A 26,024-nucleotide genomic window follows, 5' to 3' on the forward strand; every position below is an offset into this window, starting at 1 on the left:
CCTGGGAGGTGGAGGTTGCAGTGAGGGGATATCACGCCACTGCACTCCAGCCTGGTGACAAAGCAAGACTCTGTTGAAAGAAAGAGAGAAAGAGAGAAAGAGAGAGAGGGAGGGAGGGAGGAAGGAAGAAAGGAAGGAGAGAGAGAGAGAGAGAGAGAGAGAGCAAGAGGGAGAGAAGGAGGGAGAGAAGGAGAGAAGGGAGAGAAGGAGAGAGACAGAAAAGAAAGAAAAGAGGAAAAGAAAAGAAAAAGGAAGAAAGAGGGAGAGGGAGAGGAAGAAAAGAAAAAGGAAGAAAGAAAGAAGAAAAAGGAAAAGAACACAGTAAGCAAAAATATAGGTAGATACAATAGATCTTCCTTATCCTCTTGAGCCTTCTGAATTATGCTGACAGTTGGAGCAAAAATTGTAATAATGTTTAATATGGTCTTGAATGTATGTAGAGAAAATATTTAAGACAATTTTGTTATAAATAGGGAAGGGAAAGGGACATAAAAAGAGGTAAGCCTCCTACACTTCATGTGAAACTTGTAAAATGATGACACTAACAGACATTTGTGTGTGTGATAAGATGTGTGTGTGTGTTGGGGTGAGTGGGTATGAGGTAATACCTAAAGCAACTACTAAGACTCAAAACATTATAGACTAATAGACTCAAAACACTATTGGAAAATCAAAGAGAAATTTTACAAAAGGTTCAAGCAGCCTGCATTTTGAACAGGAAAAAGGGAAAAGAAAATTGAGAAATAAAAGTTAGAGAGAAAATACAGCAAAATATATAATGGCAGACTTAAACTTTAATGTATCAATAATCATATTAAATGCAAATAATATAGTTTAAAATAAATGGTTAAGAATAAAAGGATGGAGGTGCTGGAGCTGTTGCCACCAAGTCCGGATCCCATTGCCGCGTGCCCGCAGTGCTTGCCTGACATGCATTCCCAATTCCTTTTGGTTCCAAGTCCAGTGTCGCAACTCTCAAGGATCAGCTGATTCATAATCTTCTAAAACAACAACAGACCCCGCCCCCCCCCATTAAGATTACATTTGTTTGGGTTAGTGCTGTTGGCATGGTCTGTGCCATCAGTATCTTGATGAAGGACTTGGCAGATGAACTTGCTCTTGTTGATGTCATGGAAGACAAATTGAAGGGAGAGATGACGGATCTCCAACATGGCAGCCTTTTCCTTAGAACACCAAAGATTATCTCTAGCAAAGACCATAATGTAACTGCAAACTCCAAGCTGGTCATTATCACGTCTGGGGCATGTCAGCAAGAGGGAGAAAGCCATCTTAATTTGGACCAGCATAACATGAACATCTTTAAATTCATCATTCCTAATGTTGTAAAATACAGCCCGAACTGCAAGTTGCTTATTGTTTCAAATCCAGTGGATATCTTGACCTATGTGGCTTGGAAGATAAGTGGCTTTCCCAAAAAACGTGTTATTGGAAGTGGTTGCAATCTGGATTCAGCCCAATTCCGTTACCTGATGGGGGAAAGCTGGGAGTTCACCCATTAAGCTGTCATGGGCGGGTCCTTGGGGAACATGGAGATCCTAGTGTGCCTTTATGGAATGGAGTGAATGTTGCTGGTGTCTCCCTGAAGACTCTGCACTCACATTTAGGGACTGATACAGATAAGGAACAGTGGAAAGAGGTTCACAAGCAGGTGGTTCAGAGTCCTTACAAGGTGATCAAACTGAAAGGCTACACATCCTGGGCCATTGGACTCTCTGTGGCAGATTTGGCAGAGAGTATAATGAAGAATCTCAGGCGGGTACACCCAATTTCCACCATGATTAAGGGTTTCTATGGAATAAAGGATGGTGTCTTCCTTAGTGTTGCTTGCATCTTGTACAGAATGCAATCTCAGACCTTGTGAAGGTGACTCTGACTCCTAAGGAAGAGGCCCGTTTGAAAAAGAGTACAGATACACTTTGGGGGATCCAAAAAGAGTTGCAGTATTTTTTAAATTTTTTTATTATTTTTTTTTTTTTGAAATGGAGTTTCACTCTTGTTGCCCAGGCTGGAGTGCAATGGCACAATCTTGGCTCACTGCAACCTCCACCTCCCGGGTTCAAGCAATTCTCCTGCCTCAGCCTCCCGAGTAGCTGGGATTACAGGTACCCACCACCACACTCAGCTAATTTTTTGTATTTTTAGTAGAGAAGGGGTTTCACGATGTTGACCAGGCTGGTCTTGAACTCCTGACCTCAGATGATTCACCCACCTCAGCCTTCCAAAGTGCTGGGATTACAGGCGTGAGCCACCGCTCCCAGCCAGAGCTGCAATTTTAAAGTCTTCTGATATCATCCATTTCACTGTTTAGGCTACAACAGGATTTTAGTTGGAGGTTGTGCATGTTGTCCCTTTTTCTGGTCTGTGATTACAACAGTAATATTAAGATGGACTGGGAAAAACATCAATTCCTAAAGTTAGAAATAGAAATGGTTTGTAAAATCCTACAGCTATATCCTAATGCTGGATGGTACTAATCCTGCGTAGTCCTAAACTGGTTAGTCTGAAATAGTTCTACTACCTCTGAGGCACCACTGCCAATGCTGCACATGCTGCAGTTGCCCCTTGAGCCAGATGGAGGTTTACTGTGTGTTATATAACTTCCTGGCTCCCTCACTGAACAATGCCTAGTCCAACATTTTTTCCCAATCAGTCACATCCTGGGATCCAGTGTATAAATCCAATATTGCATGTCTTGTACATAATTGTTACAAAGGATCTTATTTTGTGAACTATGTATATCAGTAGTGTACATTACCATATAATGTAAAAAGACCTACATATAAACAGTGCAACCAACTATCCAAGTGTCATACCAACTAAAACCCCCAATAAACCTTGAACAGTGAAAAAGAATAAAATAAAAATAGAAGAATGGAAAAATATAGATCACACAATCAAAAGAAAGTAGAAGTGGCCATATTGATATCAGATAAAGTAAATTTCAGAACAAATAAAATTACCAGAAACCAGAGGAACATCATACAGTGATAAAAGAATCAATCCACCAATAAAATGTAGTAATCTTAAATGTGTCCGTACCAAACAATAAAGTTGCAAAATATGCAAAGCAAAAATTGATAGAACTGAAAGGAGAAATAGACAAATCCACAATTATAGCTAGAGATTTCAACACCCCTCTGTCAACAACTGACAGAACAACTAGACAGAAAATCAGCAAGGATATAAAAACTCCTATCTATCAACCAACGGAATCTAGTCAGTGTTTATAGAACACTCTAGCCAACAATAGCAAAATATGCATTATTTTCAAGTGCCCATGGAATATATGCCAGGATTACCAGGTTATCCTGGGTCATAGAACAAATTTAAAAGAATTTAAAAGAGTTAAAATCACGTAGACTGTGTTCTCCAACCAAAACGGAATCAAACTGGAAATCAATAACAGAAAGATAGCAGGAAAATCTCCATGCACTTGGAAACTAAATAACATTATTTTAAATAATCACAGGGCAAAGAGGAATTCTTCAAGGAAAATTTTTAATACATTCAACTGAATGAAATAAAAATGCAGCATATCAAAATTTGTGGAATGCATTCAAGGCAGTACTGAGACAGAAATGCACAGCACTAAATGCATACATTAGAAAGGAAAGGTAACAGATGAATACTATAAGCTTTCACTTCAATAATCTACAAAAAAAAAAAAACCAGCAAAACAACCCCAAAGCAAGCAGAAAGAAGGAAATAATAAAGAGCAGAAATGAAATCTCCAGGCCCTGATGGCTTCACTGGAGAATTCTCCCAAACATTTATTTTAAAAAGAAATGAAACCAATTTACACATTCTCTTCTAGAAAACAGAAGAAAAAAGAACAATTTCCAACTCATTTTATGAAGACACTATTACCCAAAACACAAAACCAGACAAAGACTGTACAAAAAAGATAACTAAAGGCCAATAACCCTCACGAATATAAAAGCAATAATTCTTAATGTTAGCAAGTAGAATATAATAAAAGTACACACCATGATCAAATGGGGCTTATCCTAGGGATGCAAGGTTGGTTCGCTATTTTAAAATCAAAGACTGTAATCCACTATATTAACTGGCTAAAGAAGAAAAATCACAGGATCGTATCAATCAGTACAGAAAAATACTGGAGAGAATTCAACATTTATGATTAAAAAACAAAAACTCAAAAAAATAGGAATAAGAGAGAACATCCTCAACTTGACAAGGAACAAAACACCTACAGTAATATTATACTTTAGTAAAAGACTGAATGTCTTCTCTCTAAGATGAGGAATGAGGCAAAAAATATCCACCTTCACACTCTTATTCAACATAGTGCTGAAACCTCTAGCCAACGCAATATGGCAGCATATGAAAATAAAAGAAATAGATATCAGAAAGAAAAAAATAAGACTGACTGTTCCTACTTGCAGTAGACATAACTGTCTTTACAGAAAACCCCAAAGAATCTGCAAAAAAACAACTCCTAGAATTAATGGGAGTTCAGAAAGGTTTTAGGATATAAGACAAACATATAAAAATCAACTATATTTCCATATAGTAGCAATGAATACATGAATACCAAAAATTAAAAATGCAATATAACTTAAAATCACTCAAAAAATTGAAGACTTAGATGTAAAACATGTACTATAACTTTTACGTCAAAAACTATTCAATGCCAATTAAAGAAATCAATTATTTAAATAAATGAGGAAACATATCATGTTCATGGACTGAAAGATCCAACATAGTAAAGATGTCCATTCTCCCCAAACTGATATACAGATTTGACATAACTACTATCAAAAATCCAGCAAGATTATTTTATAGATATGGACAAGATTATTCTAAAATGAATACATGGAAAGACAAAAGAACTAGAATAGCTAAAATAAAAATAAAGTAACAGGAATGTGTCTACTTATTTTCAAGACTTATAATATTGCTACCATAATCAAGACTCTGTGGTACTGGTGGAAGGAGAGACACATAGATCAATGGGACAGAATAAAGACTGCAAAAATAGAACCACACAAATATACCCAATTCATTTTTGACAAAGGAACAAAAGCAATTCAATAAAGAAAAGACTGCCTTTTCAGCAAATGGTTCTGGAAGAATTGGACATCTATAGGCCAAAAAAAGATCCTTGACCTAAGTCTCACATCTTATACTGACTCAAAATCGAACAAAGACCCTTAAATATAAACCATAAAACTATAAAACTTTTAGAAAAAAAAACTTAGGAGAAAATCTTCAGGATCCAGGGATAGGCAAAGAATGTTTAGACTTGTCACCAAAAGCATGATCCATAAAAGGAAAAAATGATAAATTGGACTTCATCAAAATGTAAAAGTTTGCTCTGTGAAAGACTGTTGCTGAGGGGATGCAAAGACAAGCTACATAATGGGAGAAAATATTTGCAAACCATGTATTCAACAAATGACTATTATCTAGAATATGAAAAGAGCTCTCAAAATGTGACAGTTAAAAAATAATCAGGTAAGAAAATGAGAAAATTACATAGACATTTCATCAAAAAGGATATACAGATGACAAATAAGCAAATAAAAATATTTTCACATCAGTAGCCATTAAGGAAATGAAAAATTAACACCACAATGAAATATCTCTATACACATATCAGAATGCCTAAAATAAAAAATAGTGACAACACCTATCTGGGTGCAGTGGCTCACACCTGTAATCCCAGCACTTTGGGAAGCCAAGGCAGGTGGATCACTTGAGGTCAGGCATTCGAGACCAGCCTGGGCAACATAATGAAACCGCATCTCTACTAAAGGTGCAAAAATTAGTCGGATGTGGTGGTGCATGCCTGTAGTCCCAGCTAATCAGGAGGCTGAGGCATGAGAATCACTTGAACCCAGAAGGTGGAGGTTGCAGTGAGCAAAGATCATGTCACTGTACTCCAGCCTGTGTGACAGAGTGAGATTCTATCTCAAAAAAAAAAAAAAAAAATAGTGATAACACCAAATGCTGGTAATTTTAAGAAGGAACTAGATCAAGGTTATGAAAAAACCTTCAAGGTTATGAAGAAACTGGATCACTCATATATTGTTGGTCAGAATGTAAAATGAGTACAAGCCACTCTGGAAAACAGTTTCTCCAAAAACTAAACATACAACTACCATGTGACCCAGCAACTGCACTACCAGGCATTTATCCCAGAGAAATGAAGAGCTATGTTCACACAAGAATCCATATATGACTGTTTATAGCAGCTTTATTTGTTATAACCCCAAATTGAAAACAACCTAGATGTCCTACAATGGGTGAATGGAGAAACAACTGTGAAATATTCATACCATGGAATACTGCTCAGCAATAATATTGATACAATATAACAACTTCGATGAATTTCAAAGAAAATGGACTGAGTTTAAAAAAAAAAAAAGCCAATCTCACATTAACCTTTTTTATAACATTCTTGAAAGGACAAAATTATAGTAATGGAGAACAGATCAATGGTTGCCAAGTGTTAAGGAGGGAGGAGAGGAGGAAGGGAAGTGGGTATGACTGAAAAACCGATCCTTATAGTGATGGAAATGTACTGTATCTTGACTGTGTCAATGTCAGTATCTTGGTTGTGATATTATACTCTAGTTTTGCAAGATGTTACTATTGGAGGAAACAGAGTAAAAAGTGCATGGACCGCTCAGTATTATTTCATGTGAATATACAATTAACTGAAAATGAAAAGCTTAATTGTTTAAAGTAACACTATTTGGGGCAGGGGGAGTCATGTGGCGCGGAGATGGGAAAAATATGTGTGAGATTGTCAAGTGGACTGTGAGATGTCCAGAATTCCTGAATCTCCCTCTGCTCACCAAATGCCACCCTTTCCATTGTTTTCCACTTTTCATTGTTACCACTTCCAAAACTTGCCCTACCCATCCCACATCACCCTTTATGGACAATACTCATACAACCCACACTGAAAGCCACTGCACTGGAAGGTAACAATAACTCTGTAGAGCTGGTAGGAAGAGGCTACTTTATAAATGAAAACTGAGGAATCTGAGTGAGGCGAAGGCGCCCTCCCAAAATCACACAACAAGTACATTTCATAGCCAGTTTTTCCACCGTTTCACATCACTTCACATAATCATTTCACTCTACAACATTTCTAATCATCTACCATTTTCAAAGCTCTTTTTAAAATGTTATCTTAATTGGTCGTAAGCTGTCCCAGCTAAAAGAAAATGACAGAGGGCTAGAATAATGGGAGTGGTTGCAATCTCTTAGCCAATGTGGGTTGCTGTGGCAAATTCCTGCCTCCACATCTGCAAGATGCCTACATTTGTGTTCATATTTGCCCCCTTTGCACTCAACAAATTAAAGCTCCTTCTACTTAAGCCTAATTCCTCCCCTCAGTTTTTGGATCCCACTCCCCATCACCTCATTTTATTGATTATGCCATCTGTTTCTTGCATCTTCAAACTTACTCACTCTACTGCCTCTTTCCCATCAGGAGAAAAAAACATGTTTCCTTAGCTTCATGTCCTCTTCAGAATATAGCCCCTCTCCTTTTGAAGGAGAGTGATTAAACGCTCTGCCTTCATTTCCTCTTCTTTCCACTCCAGTGCAGTTTGGTTTCTGGCCCACAACTGCTCTTAAACTTTACCAGATTCCAAGGTCTACCTTGTACTAGCTCCAACAGACACTCTTCAGTCCTTACCTTACTTAACCTGTGCTCAGCATTTGATACATTAGCCTCTTCCTTTATGAAACACTCTTCCTTGGCGTAGGCTTCCCTGGTTTTCCTCCTACTCTCTAGCCATAGGATGTTTCTCTTCTCCCTGTCACTCAAATGCTGATGTTTCAGTATTCTGTCCTAGTCTCCCTTCTCTTTTCCCTTTATACCTTCTCCCAGGTTTCATTTACCATCTATATTACCAGCTCATGCCAGTCTCTCAAGCTCCAGACCCAAGTAACTCACATCCTGCTAAATTCAACAAGCCCAAAATGGACCAAAATTCAACAACTCCAAAACTGAACGTCATCCTCCCCATCTCAAATCTATTCCTGAATAGCTCAATCTGTGGCATTTTCGTACACCAGCCACACTAGATTCTTCTTCTTCCTCATATCCACATTAAATTTTTCACCAAGCCTATTTACCTTCTCAATGCCCTTCAATCTATTTGCATTTCCAAGGACACTGCCTTAGTCCAGACCCCCAAAATCTGTCAACTGAAAATCTGCAGTAGCTTCCTAACTGGTCTCAGTGCCCCTAATTGTGTCCCCTTCCAATCTATTCTTTTAATCACAATGAGTTATTTTCCTAAAAATAACTAAAGTCCTAAAATATGACTCACTACATCACATTCCGTCTTTAAACCTTTCAGTGGTTCCTCAGTGCCTTTTAGCTAAACTCTCACCTCACCACGGCCTGTCTAGTGGAGCCCTACCTATCTTTCCAGCCTACTCTCCCACTTGCTTCTCACATCCTGCAACTACCTCCTCTTCTCCCACAGTAAATTTCTTTCAATTCCCAATGCATCGCATTATCTCTTGCTCCTAGGACTTCGCACAAGAAGAACTCACCATCTGGAACCTCATTCCTCAACTCCTCCCTCCACTGGCTTCCCCTACTCATCCTTCAGACCTCAGAAAAGGTCACTTCCCGACCTCCACTTGATGAGGCTGGGTCCCCCCTGCTCTGTTCTCCCAACACCCTAATCTTTCCCTGTTGTGAAACTTATCACACCCTTTCACAATTACTTATCTATTTGTTTTCCCCATGAAGCTGTAAGTCACTTGAGAATACTAGTCTATCTTGTTTACCTTAATAGCTATAATGCTGGCACAGTGCTTTGAATACTCAATAGATGTAGTTTTAACAGACTATACAAGAATATATAAAAAATTAAGAAATCCAAGCCTGTATGGCAGCTCTCCGGGGACTCAGCAGTCCCCTCTGGCTCATTTTCTGGCTTATGCAACCTTATGGTGACCCCTGTGTGGCACCCTCCCTTATATGAACCAGCGTTCTTTGTTCACATATAGGAGAATGCTGTATGCTGTAACCTCAGCTTCGAGAAAACAATGCCCATATTGCATTAACCTGCTAGACCAGCTTCAGAAAGGATCTCTGAATGTCACAATTTCAGAAACTGTAAAATCACCCCTTGTTCTACTGCAGAAAAAAATACAGTGGAACAAGGAGTTCCTTGAGCAATTCTTAAAATTCCTTTGTCAGGGTCAAAGATATTATTTGTCAACTAGAGGCAAGTCAAATGCAAATGACTTTTAAATTCATGCTATGGAAATTAAAAGTATAAACCCTAAATTTTTTAATTAACTTTTAATTAAAATTACAGTTAATAACCAGAAGTCACAAGTTTTTCACAGAGCAGTCTTGAGAGATTAAGAAACTGACCTGTTGACATGAGGCTCTGAGAATACTCTGCACTAAGCTAATAATTACACCTTGTTATACAGATAAGAAAAGAACTGGAAAATATTTACCAGTCAGTTAACTTAAACCCACTAAGAATACAAACATTAGATAGGTAAGAGGGTAGAATGCTTTTTTTTTTTTTTGTCAGATTTACATTTTTTCTGTATCTTGTCATCATAAAATTCAGTAGTTTGTACATAGAGGTCTCTTGTAGGATTTTTCTCTAACTATAATGGTTAAATATTATACAGCCTTTAACCTTGAGACTATAAAATTCACCTACTTATCCGTTGTAGGAAATTGCAATCCCCAATCATTGTTTATTTGTTATAGGAAATTGGATTTTGTAATGTTTAACCCACGGTTAACTGTTTTACTGTTTAACACAGTGTCTTCACTGAGTTTGTTATAATTAAATTAACCAGCAAAAAACCAATTCAGATCCTCTTGGGGTTAACGAAAAATCACCCATTTTTTCCTGCTACGGATTTTGATACAAGTAAATATAAAGAGTGATTACAGCAGAAACATTTTTAAACAATATGAGAAATAACTCAACTTTTTCCTCTGCAGCCTTACAGCATACATGATTGAAGCAGGGCCATTCCTCGGGTAATAACTGGGGAGAAGAGCTGGGGGGAGCACTGGACCCCAGTGACCTCAGGAGGGAGAAATAAAGGGCCCCCATGCAGAGGAAGAGGGGAGATGGAGGTAGATTCAGAATGGGGTGAAGAGGGCACTAAACAGAGTGTCAATCTAGAGAGGTAATGTGGGCTAGTGGTTCTACATGCACTGGTTTGAGTCCCATTCACCTGGGCTCAAATCCTGGCTCTGCCCGCCGCTCATGCGCTTTGTCATCAAATAACTTGCATAGTCTCCCTGAGCCTCAGTTGCAACATAAGGATCCTAGCAGTGAACTCATGGAGGTGAGAGGATTAAAAGATATGTTTATAAAGCCTTTAGCTCAGTCCTGAGCATGACAATATCCAGTAACAATGCTGCATAAATAGCCTATTTTGTGGTTGTGGTTGTTGTTAATATCTTCCATCTCACTATTTCACTTTAGGCTCAGTCTTGATGACTCCGCTGGGGCACTTTCTACATGTCCCAGCCATGGGGCAGCCAGCCACAGAGCCTCCACGGATGTAAAGGTGCTGCAGTCTCTTGTCCTGGTCCTCGTTATCACTGCAGTTCTAACCTGAGGGCCCTGACATGGCAGCTCTCTGATGACAGCAGCATCTTCTCTGGGCATCCTATCAGAAATGGTCAAAAAGTCATTCTAAAATGTCTTCTGCCATTATGTTGAGGTGTAATGGAATGTGTACAAACTCTAAAATCAGATGTATTTGCAGACAACTTGCTCACCGTGTATTCTTGGCAAATTTGCTTCTTTTCAGATTCTTTACCTTAATTTGGGTTTACTGCCACCGATCTTGAAGATTCATGGTAACAAACTCAACAAACTATATATATCACTATTACTACATTTGTGAATGTTTTGTTGAATCCTTTCTCAGGTTGAAAAATATTGGAGATTAGAGCTAGAATTGAGTTCAAAGATTATGCCCCAGCCATATCCTCCCTCATGGAAGCTGAATGTTTCAATCTACATAATCTCAAGGCCTTCTGTTTTCTGCTGACAAGAAAGAAGTCTTGTCTTTTACATTACCCTTCTTCTCCAAGTTCTTTCTTTGTAATCCCCAGGATGCATACATGTACTCATGGCTTAAATCTGTAATCATAGCCAATGCCATGGTCCCCATCCCACAATGGTGCCATGGAGTTGTGATTTGGCCCTGCATAATAAGATCAACACCTCCTTTCAGAATGAGAAGGATAATGTTCTTTCTGTCTCATTTCCAGCCATGGGAAGAAGGGTCCTCAGCATGTGTTTGTTGTTATGGCACTTTAGATTCACAAACAAAACTCTTTTCTCCTAGGATGGCTGGATCTAGATGAGTTCAAGATTCTGCTGCCACATTGTATCCCAACACTTGTCTCATTCTAAAATCAAGTTCCCTTTGCCCAAGTCCTTTTTCTCTTCTTTGAAGTTCTCTCTCAGTGACCTCCATCACCCTCCCTCAAATAGGACTTCAGACACAGACACACACACACACACACACACACACACACGCATCAGTTCATCAGACATGGCTACAGATATTTTAACCTCTGGCACCACTGTGGACAGCAAAGAAGTCTTTTTTCCCTAGGCCCTTTGTAAATTAATGGTTACAAATAGGTACACAGAGATAGCAATGTCTCCTCATTCTATTCACCAAGAGTCCCACTCAGCCCAGCCAAGACACACTTATAACAGATGAGGAAAACGTAAGGTTCAGGGAGTTAGCCAGGACACATAGGCATCTGTTGCCCAAGTCCTGGTTCAGGACTCATTCTCCTGTACCACACTGCCCCCTCTCACTGTGCAGGCTCCTTTCTCAATATTGATGTCTTTGAGTTAGCCAGATGGCTAATTTTTTTTTTTTTTTGGCCACAAAGACAATTTGCTTTCTGAAAATCTCAAACTAAGCAGCTCATGACTGCTTCTTAAGATAAATAGAAAGGAATTCTAACACAGCATGGTAGAAACAACTTGACAGGACCATGTTGCTTCTGTTTCTTATCTCTGGATGCCAGAAGCCTGCTGCTTTCTCCTGTCCACCCACAAGGGATTTGTGATTGGGTTTGATTCTCCAACCCTATTTCCTGGAAAAGGCCCAGAGCCACTGATGTGTCTGCAAGAAAGGAAAAACATTTTACCCAGCAGGTATTGATGTGCCCTAAGGCACTTTGGAGTCCTGAACTTAGCTTTGGGTAGTAAAAAAGCATGTTGGCAATTACTGAGTTTCAGAAGCAATTTTTTGGAAGAAAAAAAAAAGATAGGTAGTCCAAGACTCCACATTGGCTGTGCTGACCACAATGCCACCAAACTGCTGACTTTCAGAAGCAATTTTTTGCAAAAAAAATTTTAAAAATAGGTAGTCCAATGCTCCAAATTGACTGTGCTGACCACAATGCCACCAAATGAAAACCGAAAACTTAATCATCCAGTTCTGTATCAATAGCTAAGTGTTGGGTATCATTTAGGGCAAGAATATTTTAACTAATATTTAATCAGAATTTTTATTTTCAATTGTTAAAGTATTTTACAGAAATTTTCCATTTCTCAAATGTAAATTAAGAAAAATCAGTCCACAAAACATAAATGGAAACAAGCACAAATTTATTTGACCACCTTTTGGAGAGGCCAACTCAAAGTTGACAATGTATATTCACCATTTGAGAGGACATCTAACATATTACATCCTTGGCTTCTCAAGGAGATGTTAGTGCCCACTTACTCGATATTGGTAAGCTCCTTCACTAATCTCTGATTATTTTACAGTCAAGACTCCATTCTCCCATCCCTTCTTATAACCCCCTTTCATACTTTAAAGCATTGATCTAAATACAAAATGGGAAAACCTGTGTATTAGTTCACTAGGGGTGCCACAACAGAATACCACAGATTGGATGGCTTACACAACAAAAATTTATTTTCTCACAGTTCTGGAAGCTGGAAGTCCAAGGTCAAGGTATCAGCAGGCTTGGTTTCCTCTGAGGCCTCTCTCCTTGGCTTGCAAATGGTCACCTTCTTGCTGCCTCTTCACATGGTCTCAGTGCACAAGTGCCACTGATATTCCCCTGTACATCCAGATTTCCTCTTTTTAGAAAGACACCAGTCATATTTGATTGGGGCCACTCTATGGGCCTTATTTTAACTTAGTCATCCATCCAGAGGCTCTATTTCCAAATGCACTCATGTGCTGAGGTACTGGCAGTTCAGGCTCCAACATAAGAGCCGGAGAGCACAATTCAGCCCATAACAACCTCTCTTTATGAAAAGTTTCCAAATTATATCAGACAGTAAAAAATCTGCTCCTAACTTAAGAGTCCTGTTGTTTTGGGCTGTGTAGAAAGATACAGCCAGACCCAACATGTGGTTTAATTTTAGGGACTGCATGCTTCCTGTTCCCCAAAAATACTCCACATGCCTTTGAATTCTCTCATCAGAAATTCATATCTTCTCAGAGGCTTTCTTCTGTTAAAATGAAGAGAGCCTTGGGTTGAGCCTCATCTGTCACTAGACTTCGGTGCAACCATTGCTTCCTTTCTGAGAGCAGTTTTTGATGAAGAGCAGAGGACTGGGTACCAATAGGGCCAGGGAGGAAGTGAGGGGAGGATCATAAATGGAGACAAAGGGAAGAGAAACAAGAAGCTGGAGGCATGAGAAGACAGACCTTACTGGCTTTACCATTTCACCCAAATAGTGGCAGAGGCTGAGTATTCATGCTCCAGTCCATAATTGTTGCTAGAGAATGGGTGCCTCACCCAGACGCCATGTTCCCTGCATGGCTCCTCTTGCCTCTAGGTAGAGCCATGGGACAGACTTCTGACAATGGATTGTGAACCAGGAACAACTCCAGTGCCAGACCTGATCTATGGAAATTTCCTACACATTTTCTACCTTCTCTGTTTTCCAACTACCAGTGAAAGAAAAAGATTCTGAAGCCCTAAAAAATGGCAGAACCGCAAAACGGAATGGAGCCTGGATCTGTGAAAGACCACATGGAAGGCCTCTCACTGAACACTTGCACTAAACTGTCACTGTGTGAGCAATAGCTCCTGTGAGTTAAACCACTGAGATTTTCAGGGCTTGCCCTTTTTAGCAACTATTAATGTTATAATTAATAAGTTAATACAGTCAATATAAGGCTGAATTTGACAAAAAATTAATAATCACTTCAGTGGTGATTTTATGCTGGTTTATTTTATGCTGGTTTTATGCTGGTTTGTTTCAAGAGTGAATGCTGATAGTAAGAAGAGTATAGGCTGGGCACAGTGGCTCCTGCCAGTAATTCCAGCACTTTGGGAGGCCAAGGCAGGAGTTGAGCTCAGGAGTTTGAGGCTACAGTGAGCTATGATCAGGCCACTTCACTCCAGTCTGGGTGACAGAGTAAAATCCCATCTTAAAAATAGAAGAGAAAGACAACAAAGAAGAAGAGTATTACTTGATTTTTACTGTAAAATGACATTTAGATATTATTATTCAATTCAGGCTGACCTGTAATAGTAGTGATAATAATCACAGACAGTTGCAGTTTGCAACTATCATTGCATTTCAAACTACCAGGCATAATGAGAAGTACACAATAAAATAATAAAACAAACCACTGATAAGGTAAAAAGAGTGCTGGACTGAAAGTCAAGCATCCTGAATTCTAGTTTCACCCCAACACAAACCATTTATGACCAGGAGTCTCACCTCTCCGGTCACTACCAGCTCTAAAAGCCAGACTGGAAGTGTCTGTTTAGGGGAAATAGTGCCTCCTATGAGTGAAAAACAAATGACAGGAGAACTGGTCACAGTGCTTTGTGCAGAGAAGATGCTCAATACAGATTTATTCAATTAACAAAAGTTTTTAGACAGACTCTGATAAAGTAATTCAACTAAAATGACAGAGGGTGAATACAGATTTAGACACCCACCCGTGTCCCCTCCCACTGAACTAGAAGTGTCTCTGTGTATTCATGTGTATAAAGAAATTGGCTCCATTTCTGAACAGTGAGAACAGGGCAGAAAAATGAATAAATCTGGGGATGACATATAATCAAAAATATAGCCATCTGTTTAAGTCCGGCATCTAAAATATAAAAAATAGAAGAGAAGCCACCTGTCTTGCAATATTGAAGTAAAATGCAAATCTATTTAATTGAAAATAATAATGTAATGTAAACTTTAGTCACAGGCAGAAAGCTTTCTCTATATAGTTATATTAAAGGGCTTAGACCAGTGCCTGGAGTATGATAGACACATAATTGTTTGTTGAACGAAAACATTCGTCATTGGATGCAAAGCATAGGGTAGGCATAGTGAGAGATGTCGAGATGGACAGAAAGTCATCCCTGCTCTCCAGAGACTTGCAGGCTGGGAAGAGAGAACCATGTCTTCAACCCACTGGAACACAAGACAGAATGAAATACATGCTAAGCAGAGGTAAAAGAAACATGCTAGGGGAGGAAGAAACATTTCATTCTGATGGGAAGGAATCAAAAATGAGGTAGAATTTAGGCTGAGCCTTAAAGTGAACAATCTCCAGGCTGTGAGGATGGCATGACCCAGGTAATAAAAAGATTGGAAATAGTGGGCTGGTCGGGTCCATGCAGAGAACTTCAGGAGACAACCTTGGAAAAGAGTGTTGGAGACATATATGAGAGTCTGGTTGTGACTTGGGAACAAAATTCTAACAGCCACAAAATTAGGTGCCTAGGAAAAGAAGTAGATCCCCTTTGTTTTCTTTCTCTCTCCAAATTTGTAAAGCATTTACCTCTCTTAAACCATATAACATGTCATTTTATTAAGTCATTTAAATATGTGTAAGATGACTGTCAGGCCCAAACTACTTTAATACTACAAAAGTTAAAATAAGGTAAAGAAAATGTGTTATAGAACAAAGCATGTGTATATTTGAGTCCTGTCTTCTTAAGTTATTTTAATTTCTGGATAACAAAACCTCATTTTGTTTCCATTCTAATCATTAGAAGAGACTCCCTTAAGGGGAGTCTGCATTAGCAATCCATGTGCATCCCTGGTATACCGTTTTGCTTCAGAAAAGGACTTGAGTTCAGTATAGAAAGTATTTATATGATGGCATCTAAAGAGAGGGTCGGCTAAGAGGTCCCCAAATGTCAGCAGCATCCTATTGGTAATCCATGGTCATTCAAAGCATTTTAAGAGGAACAGAGGAAACAGCCTTGTTTCAGTAACTGAAAGAAGGCCAATGTGGCTGGTGCAGAGCAGCAAGAGAGAGTGTGAGAAGAGTCAGGGATATGGACCCAACCATATCATGTAGGGTTCTAAAGGCCACAGAAAAAAGAAAAAAGAAGTCCAAATCTTGTACAAAATGCAATGAGAAGCCATTGGTGAGTGTTAAGAAGGGTGATATGATGTCATTTATCCTTTATTTTGGCTGCTCTTTGGAGAAAGAATTGGAATGGGACAGAAACGGAAGCTGAGAGAATAATTAAAAGACCATTAAAATAGTCCAGAGGAGAGAAGTTGATTATTCAAACTGAAGGCGATAGTTGTAGAAATGGAAATAAGCTAACATATTGGGGATATATTTTAAAGACAAAACAGATTAACTGGATGTTAAATGCAAGGAAAAGAACAGAGTGACTCCCAGGTTTTTATCTTAAGAAACTTGGAAGATGGTGCCATTTTCCAAGTAAGAGACCAGAGACAGTTTAGGGAGAGGAAAAAGCAGATGATAAAGAGTTCTGTGTAGGGCACTTTACATTTCAGATGCCTGTTTGACATTCAAGTCAGGTAGGCAGTCTGACATCAAGTAGACAGTTTGATTTATGAGCCCGCAGGCTCAAGGGAAGGTCAATGGAGATTTACACTTGTGAGTCATCTGCATATAGATGGTATTGAAATTATGGGACTAAATGAAATCCACCAGGGAGATGGCATACATAAGAGCCAGAAAGGTGCCTAGGAGGTCAAGCAAGGAAGATGGGTCCAGTAAAGAGACTGAAAGGGAGCATCCAAGGAGATTAGAAGTGGGGAATGAAACATGAGAAGCTGGTGTCATAGAAGCCAGGAAAACAAACTCTCTGGGTTATCTTTGCTTTGAAATTAGTACAGATAATTTTACAAAGCTATCTGAGTTGCTTGGAGCCTTGAGCCAGTAATTTCTATCTCACTATTCCTCATAGGAAGAAAAATGTCAGGGTTATTGAGACAATCTGCCTCCTAATGTATAGCTGTAGTCTCTTGTGGAGTTAATGAGCATGTTAACAGCCCTGCTTCCTCCTATCACTGGAATAGTTCATGTCTTTGGGGCACTGACTCAAGAGAATTTTCTTCATAGTCAAAGAACAACACTTTCAAGACAGAAGTTCAAATCAGCTATGCCTTTGAGAGAATAAATTTATCTTTACAGATATATTGCACATATTAGAATATTAAGCTATGGTTTACAACCAGACAGGTCACAGATGATGAATGTGATGGTTTGCTTGCTATTAAATGGGTTGCCTTTGAGAACATATTCTAAGTGAAATATTGTGAATGGCTATCACCTTGTCTATAGAAATAGTTTGACCTGCTGCAAATGTTACCTAATTCAATACTCCATTATCACTTCCTTGTCTTTTGGTAAGGCTGTCAAAAATAAGAACATTTAATGATCAAATAATATATGAAAAAAATTCCTTAGTCATCCAAATAACCTCATTTCTCACATTAGCTGTGGCTTATAATAAGACAGTTCTTTCAGTAATATAAAGTTTCTAGATTAGCCAAGGTGAGATATATCGAATTCTGTACCAACTTTAATAGACTTCAATCACAATACTTGAGAGCTTTTCAAATTATAGCTTGAAATGTCAGAGTTGGACACCTTCAGAGATCGTTTGCTTGTTTTCATTGATATGTTCATATTTGAAGGGATACATATACTTTTTAGTTGCTTGAGTTACAAGGAAGAATTTAAATAAAATTTTCTAGCCACCCACACATATCTTAAGAGGTCCATCAAAGTACATAAGTTGTACCTAAAAGCATGTACATTGGTGTATCCAGAATATTTCCACTCTGAAGTGGAGAAAAATTTCCCCATCCATGAAAATATACGTGCATAAGCTTCCTCACAAATTTACATACAATTTCAGGAGGGTCTCGGATCCTCTGAAAACTACATGCACCCTCACAACATCAGAGTTTCCAAGCTAAGCACTCTGGGTTTAGACTATTTTCTCCTATGGGTGCACCATGTGTGCCTTCTCCTTATTGGCCATCAGAAATCAGAATTTTCAGTCTCCAAAATTATTGATTTAAGGAATGCTGGTGGTGGTGGTGTTGTTTCTAGGAAAATGAGCATGCTTCCTTGAGAATTAAAGTAAATTTCCCACAAGGTATGGAGTTGGAAATTCTGGGCTCTGTCTCGGGTCCTGAAACCTAGGTCCAAGGTCACAAGGAGCTGTCCAAGGTCCCAAATGTCTTAGACCAGTGCTTCTCCAAGTATGATCTACAGATAACCTGCATTAAAATCAACTGAGTGTGTGCATTACACTGCAGATTCCTGATCCATCCAAGAACCATTGAATCAGAAACTTTGAGGGTAGGTCCCACAAATCTGCATTTTAAGGAGTGCCTCAGGATATTCTTATGTCTGACGCTAAGATAATGTCTACCAAATGTTGGTACCACTTTGTTTACGGCTGGAAACCATTTAATCCCATTTAAATTCACTGATCATTATAAATGCACCTGCTACCTTTAATACCATCTATATTAACAATCATAATGAGTTGCTATATTCCTGTAGAAGACATTGACCAACTTTCTTCCAGATGTTTTCTGTCACAATTTAGCACCAACCAAACATAAAAATCCAAGCCCTATCAAATCTCAAGAAAAGCAAACTCTTTTGAAAGTCAACTTCCTTGATCTTTTCACAAATCTTTCCTCCTTATCCACTTTAATAATGAAAATAAGTACAATTATGGGTAACCAATATTTACTGATTATTCACTCCATGCCTTCCATCAAACCCATCATAACAATAGTAGTAAATGCAACAAAAAAATATTTAATGAGTGCTTACTATATGCCCAGAACTCTTCAAAGTTCCTTATGTGATTGCATCATTTAATCTTTATAATACTGTACCTATGAGACCAAGAAAGACAGGAAAATGTATATTCTATATTGCTTAAGGTATTAGTGCCATTTATAGGCTTTGTCATATAACTATGATGCCAAACTTAATTCCCTAGTGTTCTTTTTTAAGGTATGAAAATGGGGAAGAAGACAGTGCCCATTACTGATCGCCTGCTGCATTTCTGGCACTTTAACATGTTTTCTTCATTAAAATATCACCAACTATTTACGAATAGATTTTATTACCCCATTTTAACAGGTTTATTGAAAGACTGACATATCATAAACTGTGCATATTTAAAATGTGCAATTTAATAAGTTTAGATATATGTATATACCTGGGAAGCCATATTGCAATCAAGGTAATGAACATATCTCTCAGCTCCAAAAGTTTTCCTGTCTCCCTTTGTAATCCTTCCTCCTGCCCCTCCACTTGCTCATCCCCAGGCAACCATTGACCTGCTTTCTGACACTACAGATTAGTCTGCATTTTCTAGAACTTTATATAATCTCTGTGTGTAATCCTTTTGTCTTGCATCTTATACCCAACATGATTATTTTAAGATTCATCTATGTTACTGCATTTATCAAAAGTTCACTCTTTTTTACTGCTGAGTGGCATTCCAATTGTCCCCATTTTATAGATAAGCAAACTGTGGAAATAAGCAACTAGTTCTGAGATTACACAGTAAAGGACCAGATTCAAATTTAAATCTGCCCAACACAAAAGCCCCATATTTTCCCACTAAAAAGTATGCCTCTCTACATTTTTAACTGAGAAATAACTCTACATATATCTTCAGAATGAAAGAATGTGGCCTCCAAAGTCACCAGGCTATAGTAACCACACCAAAAATTGTAGCTGGAGGATTAATTGGAGAGGGTGTCAGCTGTCCTACCCACCTACCTCCACAATATGTGCTTAGCAGTACCACCCTTAAATTTTGGGCTTCAGTTACAAGGTCATTCACCCGAAGAAGAACCCAGGAATCCTGGGGCTGCCAATATACATGAGACCACTGTATGCAGGCCCTAAGCTCTGGCTAGAGTCCTCTCTTATAGGCCAGAAGGGAAGGAAGTATGTGGGGCAAATGATGGAAGGTGGTCAAATGTATGGTAGAGTAGGAAGGCATCCAAAGAACTATGAAGGTCCTTATTGAACTGGGTCACTTGTGTGACTTGAAGGATAGACTTTTAACTAAGGACAGAAGAGGAGATAAGAACTACAAAATGGAAAAGCAAGGAAAGGTAGACTAACCCTTGCCAAGCTCCCAAACTGTTAATTTGGTGATCTTAGGCACTCATCACTCTTGAAATATAAAAATTTAACAGATTATATTTTTCCATGATTCTTGCAACATACTTTTGAGGAGGAATTATTCATAACACTATGAATAATAACTAGCAGTTATAGAGTGCTTAAAATGCACTACACAAAAGAATCATATTCTGTTTTCATTTTACTTCAAAGAAATCAGTTCTCAGAAAATGTGACTGTCCAAGATCATACAGCCAGAGAGTGATTTAATTATAGCCAGAATTCAAATCTCCAAGTCTTAGTCCAGTAATCTTCCCATGACTCAGACTCCAGACTTCCCTGCTTCCAGCCAATCACCCAAACACCACCACACACCTCACCATCATTGGTCCCAACCCAGGCTCACCCTAGAGTATATGCTGACTTATGTCCATTGATTTCAAACCCCTGAAACCCTTATCTTCATCAGTACATGTCCTTCTATGTACACTGCCCTCAGAATACTGTTCAACACTAGAGTCAACTTAAAAGATACTCTAATAAACTAATAAACTAATTCTGCACCAAAAAGTTAATAATTACAATGTTATGCTTTTGTTGGGTACCAGTGAGGCTTAAGAAAACAGTGCCTAAAAGAATAATGCACATTGTGGACAAGAGTGTGATATACAGATTTTCCAAGTCCTATCTTCATACATGTGAATGTCATAGGTTTACAGACTAACTCCAGACAAAGCAAGCCACTATTCCTCTTTCAGAAGGGCCAACTCAGGATGAATGGCCTCTTGCCTGGGGGAGGAAGAAGGGAAATAATAATCATAATAGTTAAATGATATGAATAATAGGAGCCAACATTTATTGGTTGCTTTGTATTGGGTATTTTATCAGTATTGTCACAATTAAACCACAATTCCATGAAGTAGGTGTTATTGTTAGTCTCATTTCCAGATGAGGAAACTGAAACAGGGAGGCTATGTAATCCCACCATGCTAGTGCTAAGCAGGGCTGGGACTCAACAGCCATTCTTTCAAATAGCAGAACGCTTTTTTTTTTTTTTTTTTTTTTTTTTTTTTTAGTCAAGGTCTCACTCTATCTCCTAGGCTGTAGTGCAGTGGTACAATCTCATCTCACTGCAACCTTGACCTCCCAGTCTCAAGTGATCCTCCCACCTCAGCCTCCACACATCACACATCTAGCTAATTTTGTTTTATTTTTCGCAGAGAGAAAGTCACACTGTGTTGCCCAGGCTGGTCTCAAACTCTTGGATTCAAGTTATCCTCCAGTCTCAGCCTCACAAAATGCTGAGATTATAGGCGTGAGTCATGACACCTGATCCAGAATGCTCATTCTTAACCAGTGTACTGATCCCCACCAGTTATTGCTTATCGTGCACCTACTGTGTGCCTGGCACTGTGTGAACCTTAAACATATTAATTTCATTGAAACCTCATGGCAACCCTTGGAGATAGGTGTTATCATTGTCCCCATCTGACAGATGAGGCCCAAGAAAAAAAGGAAACTGAGTTAGTGTAGAGCTGGAACCGACGACAGGCATTCTGGCTGAGAGCTCTCTGAGAAATAAATATTCCGCACGACTGATTCCTATTCAAGTTTAGGTCTTTCTCTTTCTACTTCATTTAGGTTAAAAGGCTTTCCTCTCCAGGAGTCTGGCAAGCCAAGCCTGCCTTCCGCGGGGCAACAGCGCGAGGCATTACCCCTACAGACCACTTGAGGGCACCATCCGTCCTGAGTTGGAGAGAACGATGGGAAGCAGGGCTCCTTCACAAGGCCGCGGGGCTCCTCTCCGGGCCCGCCCCCCCCGCCCCATCCAGCAACAGCCAATCAGAAACTCACTGACAGCGCTGGGCTCTCCACGGTAATGGCCGTGGATGATGATTGGCTAAGTCTCTTAAGGGCCATCTGATTTCTGGGGAGGTAGTGACACGCGCAGGACGGGAGGTCTCTGAAGCAAGAGGGGGCTCCAGACATCATCTTTACCTGAATAAGCCCCAACGCTGGGAGTGTCAGCCCGACCCTTCCACGGTGGAAAAGGCAGCAGCCAATTGCTATAGTCCCTTTAGGCTTTTCTCTCCCACCAGTCCTCACTCTGCCCTCTAAGAGGGTTCCTGGCCGCTTCAGCTCAGTTTGCTGCTTACCAGTCCCGCAGCCCAAGGGGAGCGGGGCTCTGTGTGGCCGGAGCTGGGGGCCCACACGGAGCCCCTTGCCGGATGCCCCCGGGTTATGCGGAAGGGCCAGCCTAGGACAGCAGCCACTGCATTTCTTTGGCTTGCGCTGCGGTCCCGATGGAGCTCGGTTCTGACCCAGAACGTGAGATCAGGTTCTTACTCAGCCCAGGGCCTTGCACATGTGGCCCCACTGCTCGAACCTCTGCCTTTCAGGATCTCACACAAAGTTTTTCGCTTTCCCCTGCAGGGATGGTCCTCTCTAAGCGCCTTTGGAACTTTGTAAATAGCCGCATTGCAGCACTGCGCCATTGTTTTATTTATTTCACTCATATTGGACTCAGGGTAGGGACCATATCTCCAACGTCTTTGCTTTGAGTAAGATATTTAAACTCTCTGTGCAGCGTTTTTCTCAATTGTAAAATGAGCACAGTAGTACCTCTTGTATAAAATTGTGTATACCTCTTGCATAAAGTTGTGTGCACTAATACATGTAAAGCGCTTAGAAGAGAGTCTTGCACACAGCAGATGATCAGAAAATGTTGGCCACTTGTTATTCCTACAATGCCTAGCACAAATACATCATAAATACTCAACAGTGTTTAGAATCAGTTTCATATATTTGTTCTTGGAGGTTTAAATCTCAACTTTGTCGAAACTGCTACAAGAAGCAAACGGTAAATATATATACATGGCTGTAAATGTGTCCAAGTGCTTCAACATGCCGTGGCAGTTGAGAACAGAAGGGAGCCTGGGTTCAAGTTATGACTGCAGCTGAACAGCCGAATGACCAATAGAAAATTAACTAAAAGTTAACTCCTCAACTATGGAATGGAGAGGATCATAATAGTATCTACTTCATCGGGTTGTGGTGCTTGCATTCTTATCCCACTTTCATTTTGGGAGCTAGGACAAGAATGTAATGACACAGTATAGTATTTCTATCTTACATTTGTCTCCAAATTTAACTTTTGCAAAGCACATTCATATATTATCTCATTTAATACAACAACCCTGTGAAGCTCAGAGCACTTCCTGGTTTGTTGGAATCCTACAGCATGTCCATGGTGAGCTGCAGCTCGGTTTCTTTGAGTGCAATTTCAATGTCAGTGCCATTGCTCTGCATCAGGACTGAGCCAGTGACCACCTGGGTCTCAGATAAGCAGAAGGATTTGGATCCCAGATTTTCAAGCCAGTTGTTCTGTGTTTTATTTCTGATTACAGCAGAAAGACGTAATTACATTATCTTTTAAAATGTGAACAAAACAAAGTACAAAGTCTGGTTGACCCTCACACACACTGCCCAGAGGCAGCCACTGTTATTCGTTGAGTGTGGCATCTTCCTCACCTCCTGGGTATGGTTTCATGTGTGTACATGTTGGGGGGGAAGCTAGGTTTTTTGTTGTTGTTGTTCTTTTGCATAAACATGATTGTATTTTTAAATTTATTCTACTACTTGTTTTCTTCAATTAACAGTACATCTCAAAGATCTTTTTATGTCTATATTCCTATCTCTTTTTAACTACTGCACAGTCTTTTATACCTGAACCCATTTAACCATTCTCTTGTTGTTAATTCTAATGTTTAAAGCCAAGTTTTGTTGAGTCCCCCTCAAGTCCCAATTTTGTAGCTGCTTAGATTCTGAACAGTCTCTGGGCCTAAAGACTCAAGTCATCAGGACATGAAATCCTTATGGTCAAGAGTTCCACCTGGCTCCATATTCTTCCCATACTACAAGCCCAAGGCCCTGGCAAGCTGTGAAACTGGAGTCCCTCCTCCCAAGAGGAAAGAGTGGTAAAGAAGATGTCCACATAGGGCCAAAATGGGCTGATGATGACTTTACTCCTCAGAACATTGCTCAGAGCTAAAGACATCTCTGGAACTTTAAAAGCCTCATAATTACCTCCAAGAATCTGCACGGCTGAGATCCCTTCTGAAGAGGTAAACCTGGTGAAACTCATTCTCTTCCTTGAGGTCCTAGTGACCTTCATGACTCAGTCCTTCCCCAGGCCCACCCCTCACCCCCAACACCCACAAGTGTCTCCCCAGGGCTGAAACCTCTACTTCAGAACACAGACTTGGAATTGAATTGCAGGGGAATGGTGGGCACATCCTGTGGGTACCTGTGAAACACATGGACCTCAGATCCTCAGATAACCCCAAAAGAAATGATGCAGGCTGGCCAGGGACTGGTCTAGGGACAGTGTCACTTCAGGCAAAATGAGAGGTAGAAAATCAGGGTAGAAATCAGCATATTACAGGCACAAATCCACAAGGGAATGTGCTGACTTCATGACCCTTCACTCCACGCCCTTTCTACCCAGCTCCAAAAGGAATTCACTCGGCTTTTCTCCAGCTACAACTAAAGATTCTCTGGAAGGAGAAATAGGTAAAGGTCTCATCACATGAACTCCAGACACATCTCTGGTGCACCCAGCATTTTGCACATTAGCCAAAAAGCACATATTCCCAGTTGAATACAATCACACACATATAACACAGATGCAGTCATGTTCACAATCAGGACACCAAACTGAATGTTGAAGATGTTCTGTATTCTAATACTCAACAGATGAGTGCACTAGAGCCATACCAGACAAACAAACAACTTACAAAAATGGAACTCAAACTGGAAAATACATTTGAATAAAATGCAATCTCACTAGTTATAAAAAAACATACAAAACTTAAAACCAGGATTCTAGTTTTCACCTACAAAATTGTCATGTTACAAATTATAATATGCATTTCTTTTTTTTTTTAAGAGGAAGTTTCGCTCCTGTTTCCCAGGCTGGAGTATGAATATGGCTTATGACATGCTTAAGAATGACAAAAATGTGCTCTGTTCTCTGTTGCTGTTGGTAGAATAAATTAGTTAAAGCCTTTTGGAAAACTAATTTGGCAATACATATCCAAATCTCCTTAACCCAGCAATTTAATTTCTGAAAATCTAGTTAAATGAATAATTTCAAAGATTTTTGCATCAAGAAAGTCTGGAAGCAAATATCCAACTTCAATATTCAAAAATAGGAAAATGGTTAAATGAATATTGACACTGTAAACATGTGTAATAACATGGAAAATGAGTATGATGTGGCATTGAATAAAGAAAATAAGATTCAAAAGAATCAGTTCGATATTATCACAACTACATTGAAACCTGTATTGCATACACCCACACACAAATGATTTCATTTACTCCTCTCAACAATCAGTGAGGAAACTGAGACACAGGAGGGTTCAGGAACTGGCAGCTGGTCACGTAGCAAGTGGTAGAGCTAAATTGTATGCCCATGTTCTTCCCAAAATATCACAAAAGCAACCACTAACTGTGAACAATGCTTGTTGAACTTGGAATCTGAAAGCTCCTATTTACATATTTTAAGTCCATGATTAGATTTTATAACTCAAGTAATCCTACTCTGTGAGATCTCAAAGAGTACTTTTATC

At 39.5% G+C, this 26,024-nt stretch overlaps 1 protein-coding gene across 1 annotated transcript; it reads left to right on the top strand.

The window, feature by feature from the left end:
• Positions 1-935: 935 nt before the first annotated feature.
• On the top strand, positions 936-23,709 carry LOC103876889 (L-lactate dehydrogenase A chain-like; the record flags this gene model as incomplete). The annotated part of the gene is given in 7 exon segments (XM_031655498.1): positions 936-1,497; positions 1,500-1,853; positions 1,856-1,961; positions 20,089-20,244; positions 22,055-22,267; positions 22,551-22,719; positions 23,632-23,709. Coding segments are annotated over 7 exon segments (1,638 nt in total), but the record flags the coding sequence as incomplete, so codon positions are not given.
• Positions 23,710-26,024: the final 2,315 nt, after the last annotated feature.

Source organism: Papio anubis, chromosome 14 (genome assembly GCF_008728515.1).
Source record: "Papio anubis isolate 15944 chromosome 14, Panubis1.0, whole genome shotgun sequence".
Taxonomy (NCBI): domain Eukaryota; kingdom Metazoa; phylum Chordata; class Mammalia; order Primates; family Cercopithecidae; genus Papio; species Papio anubis.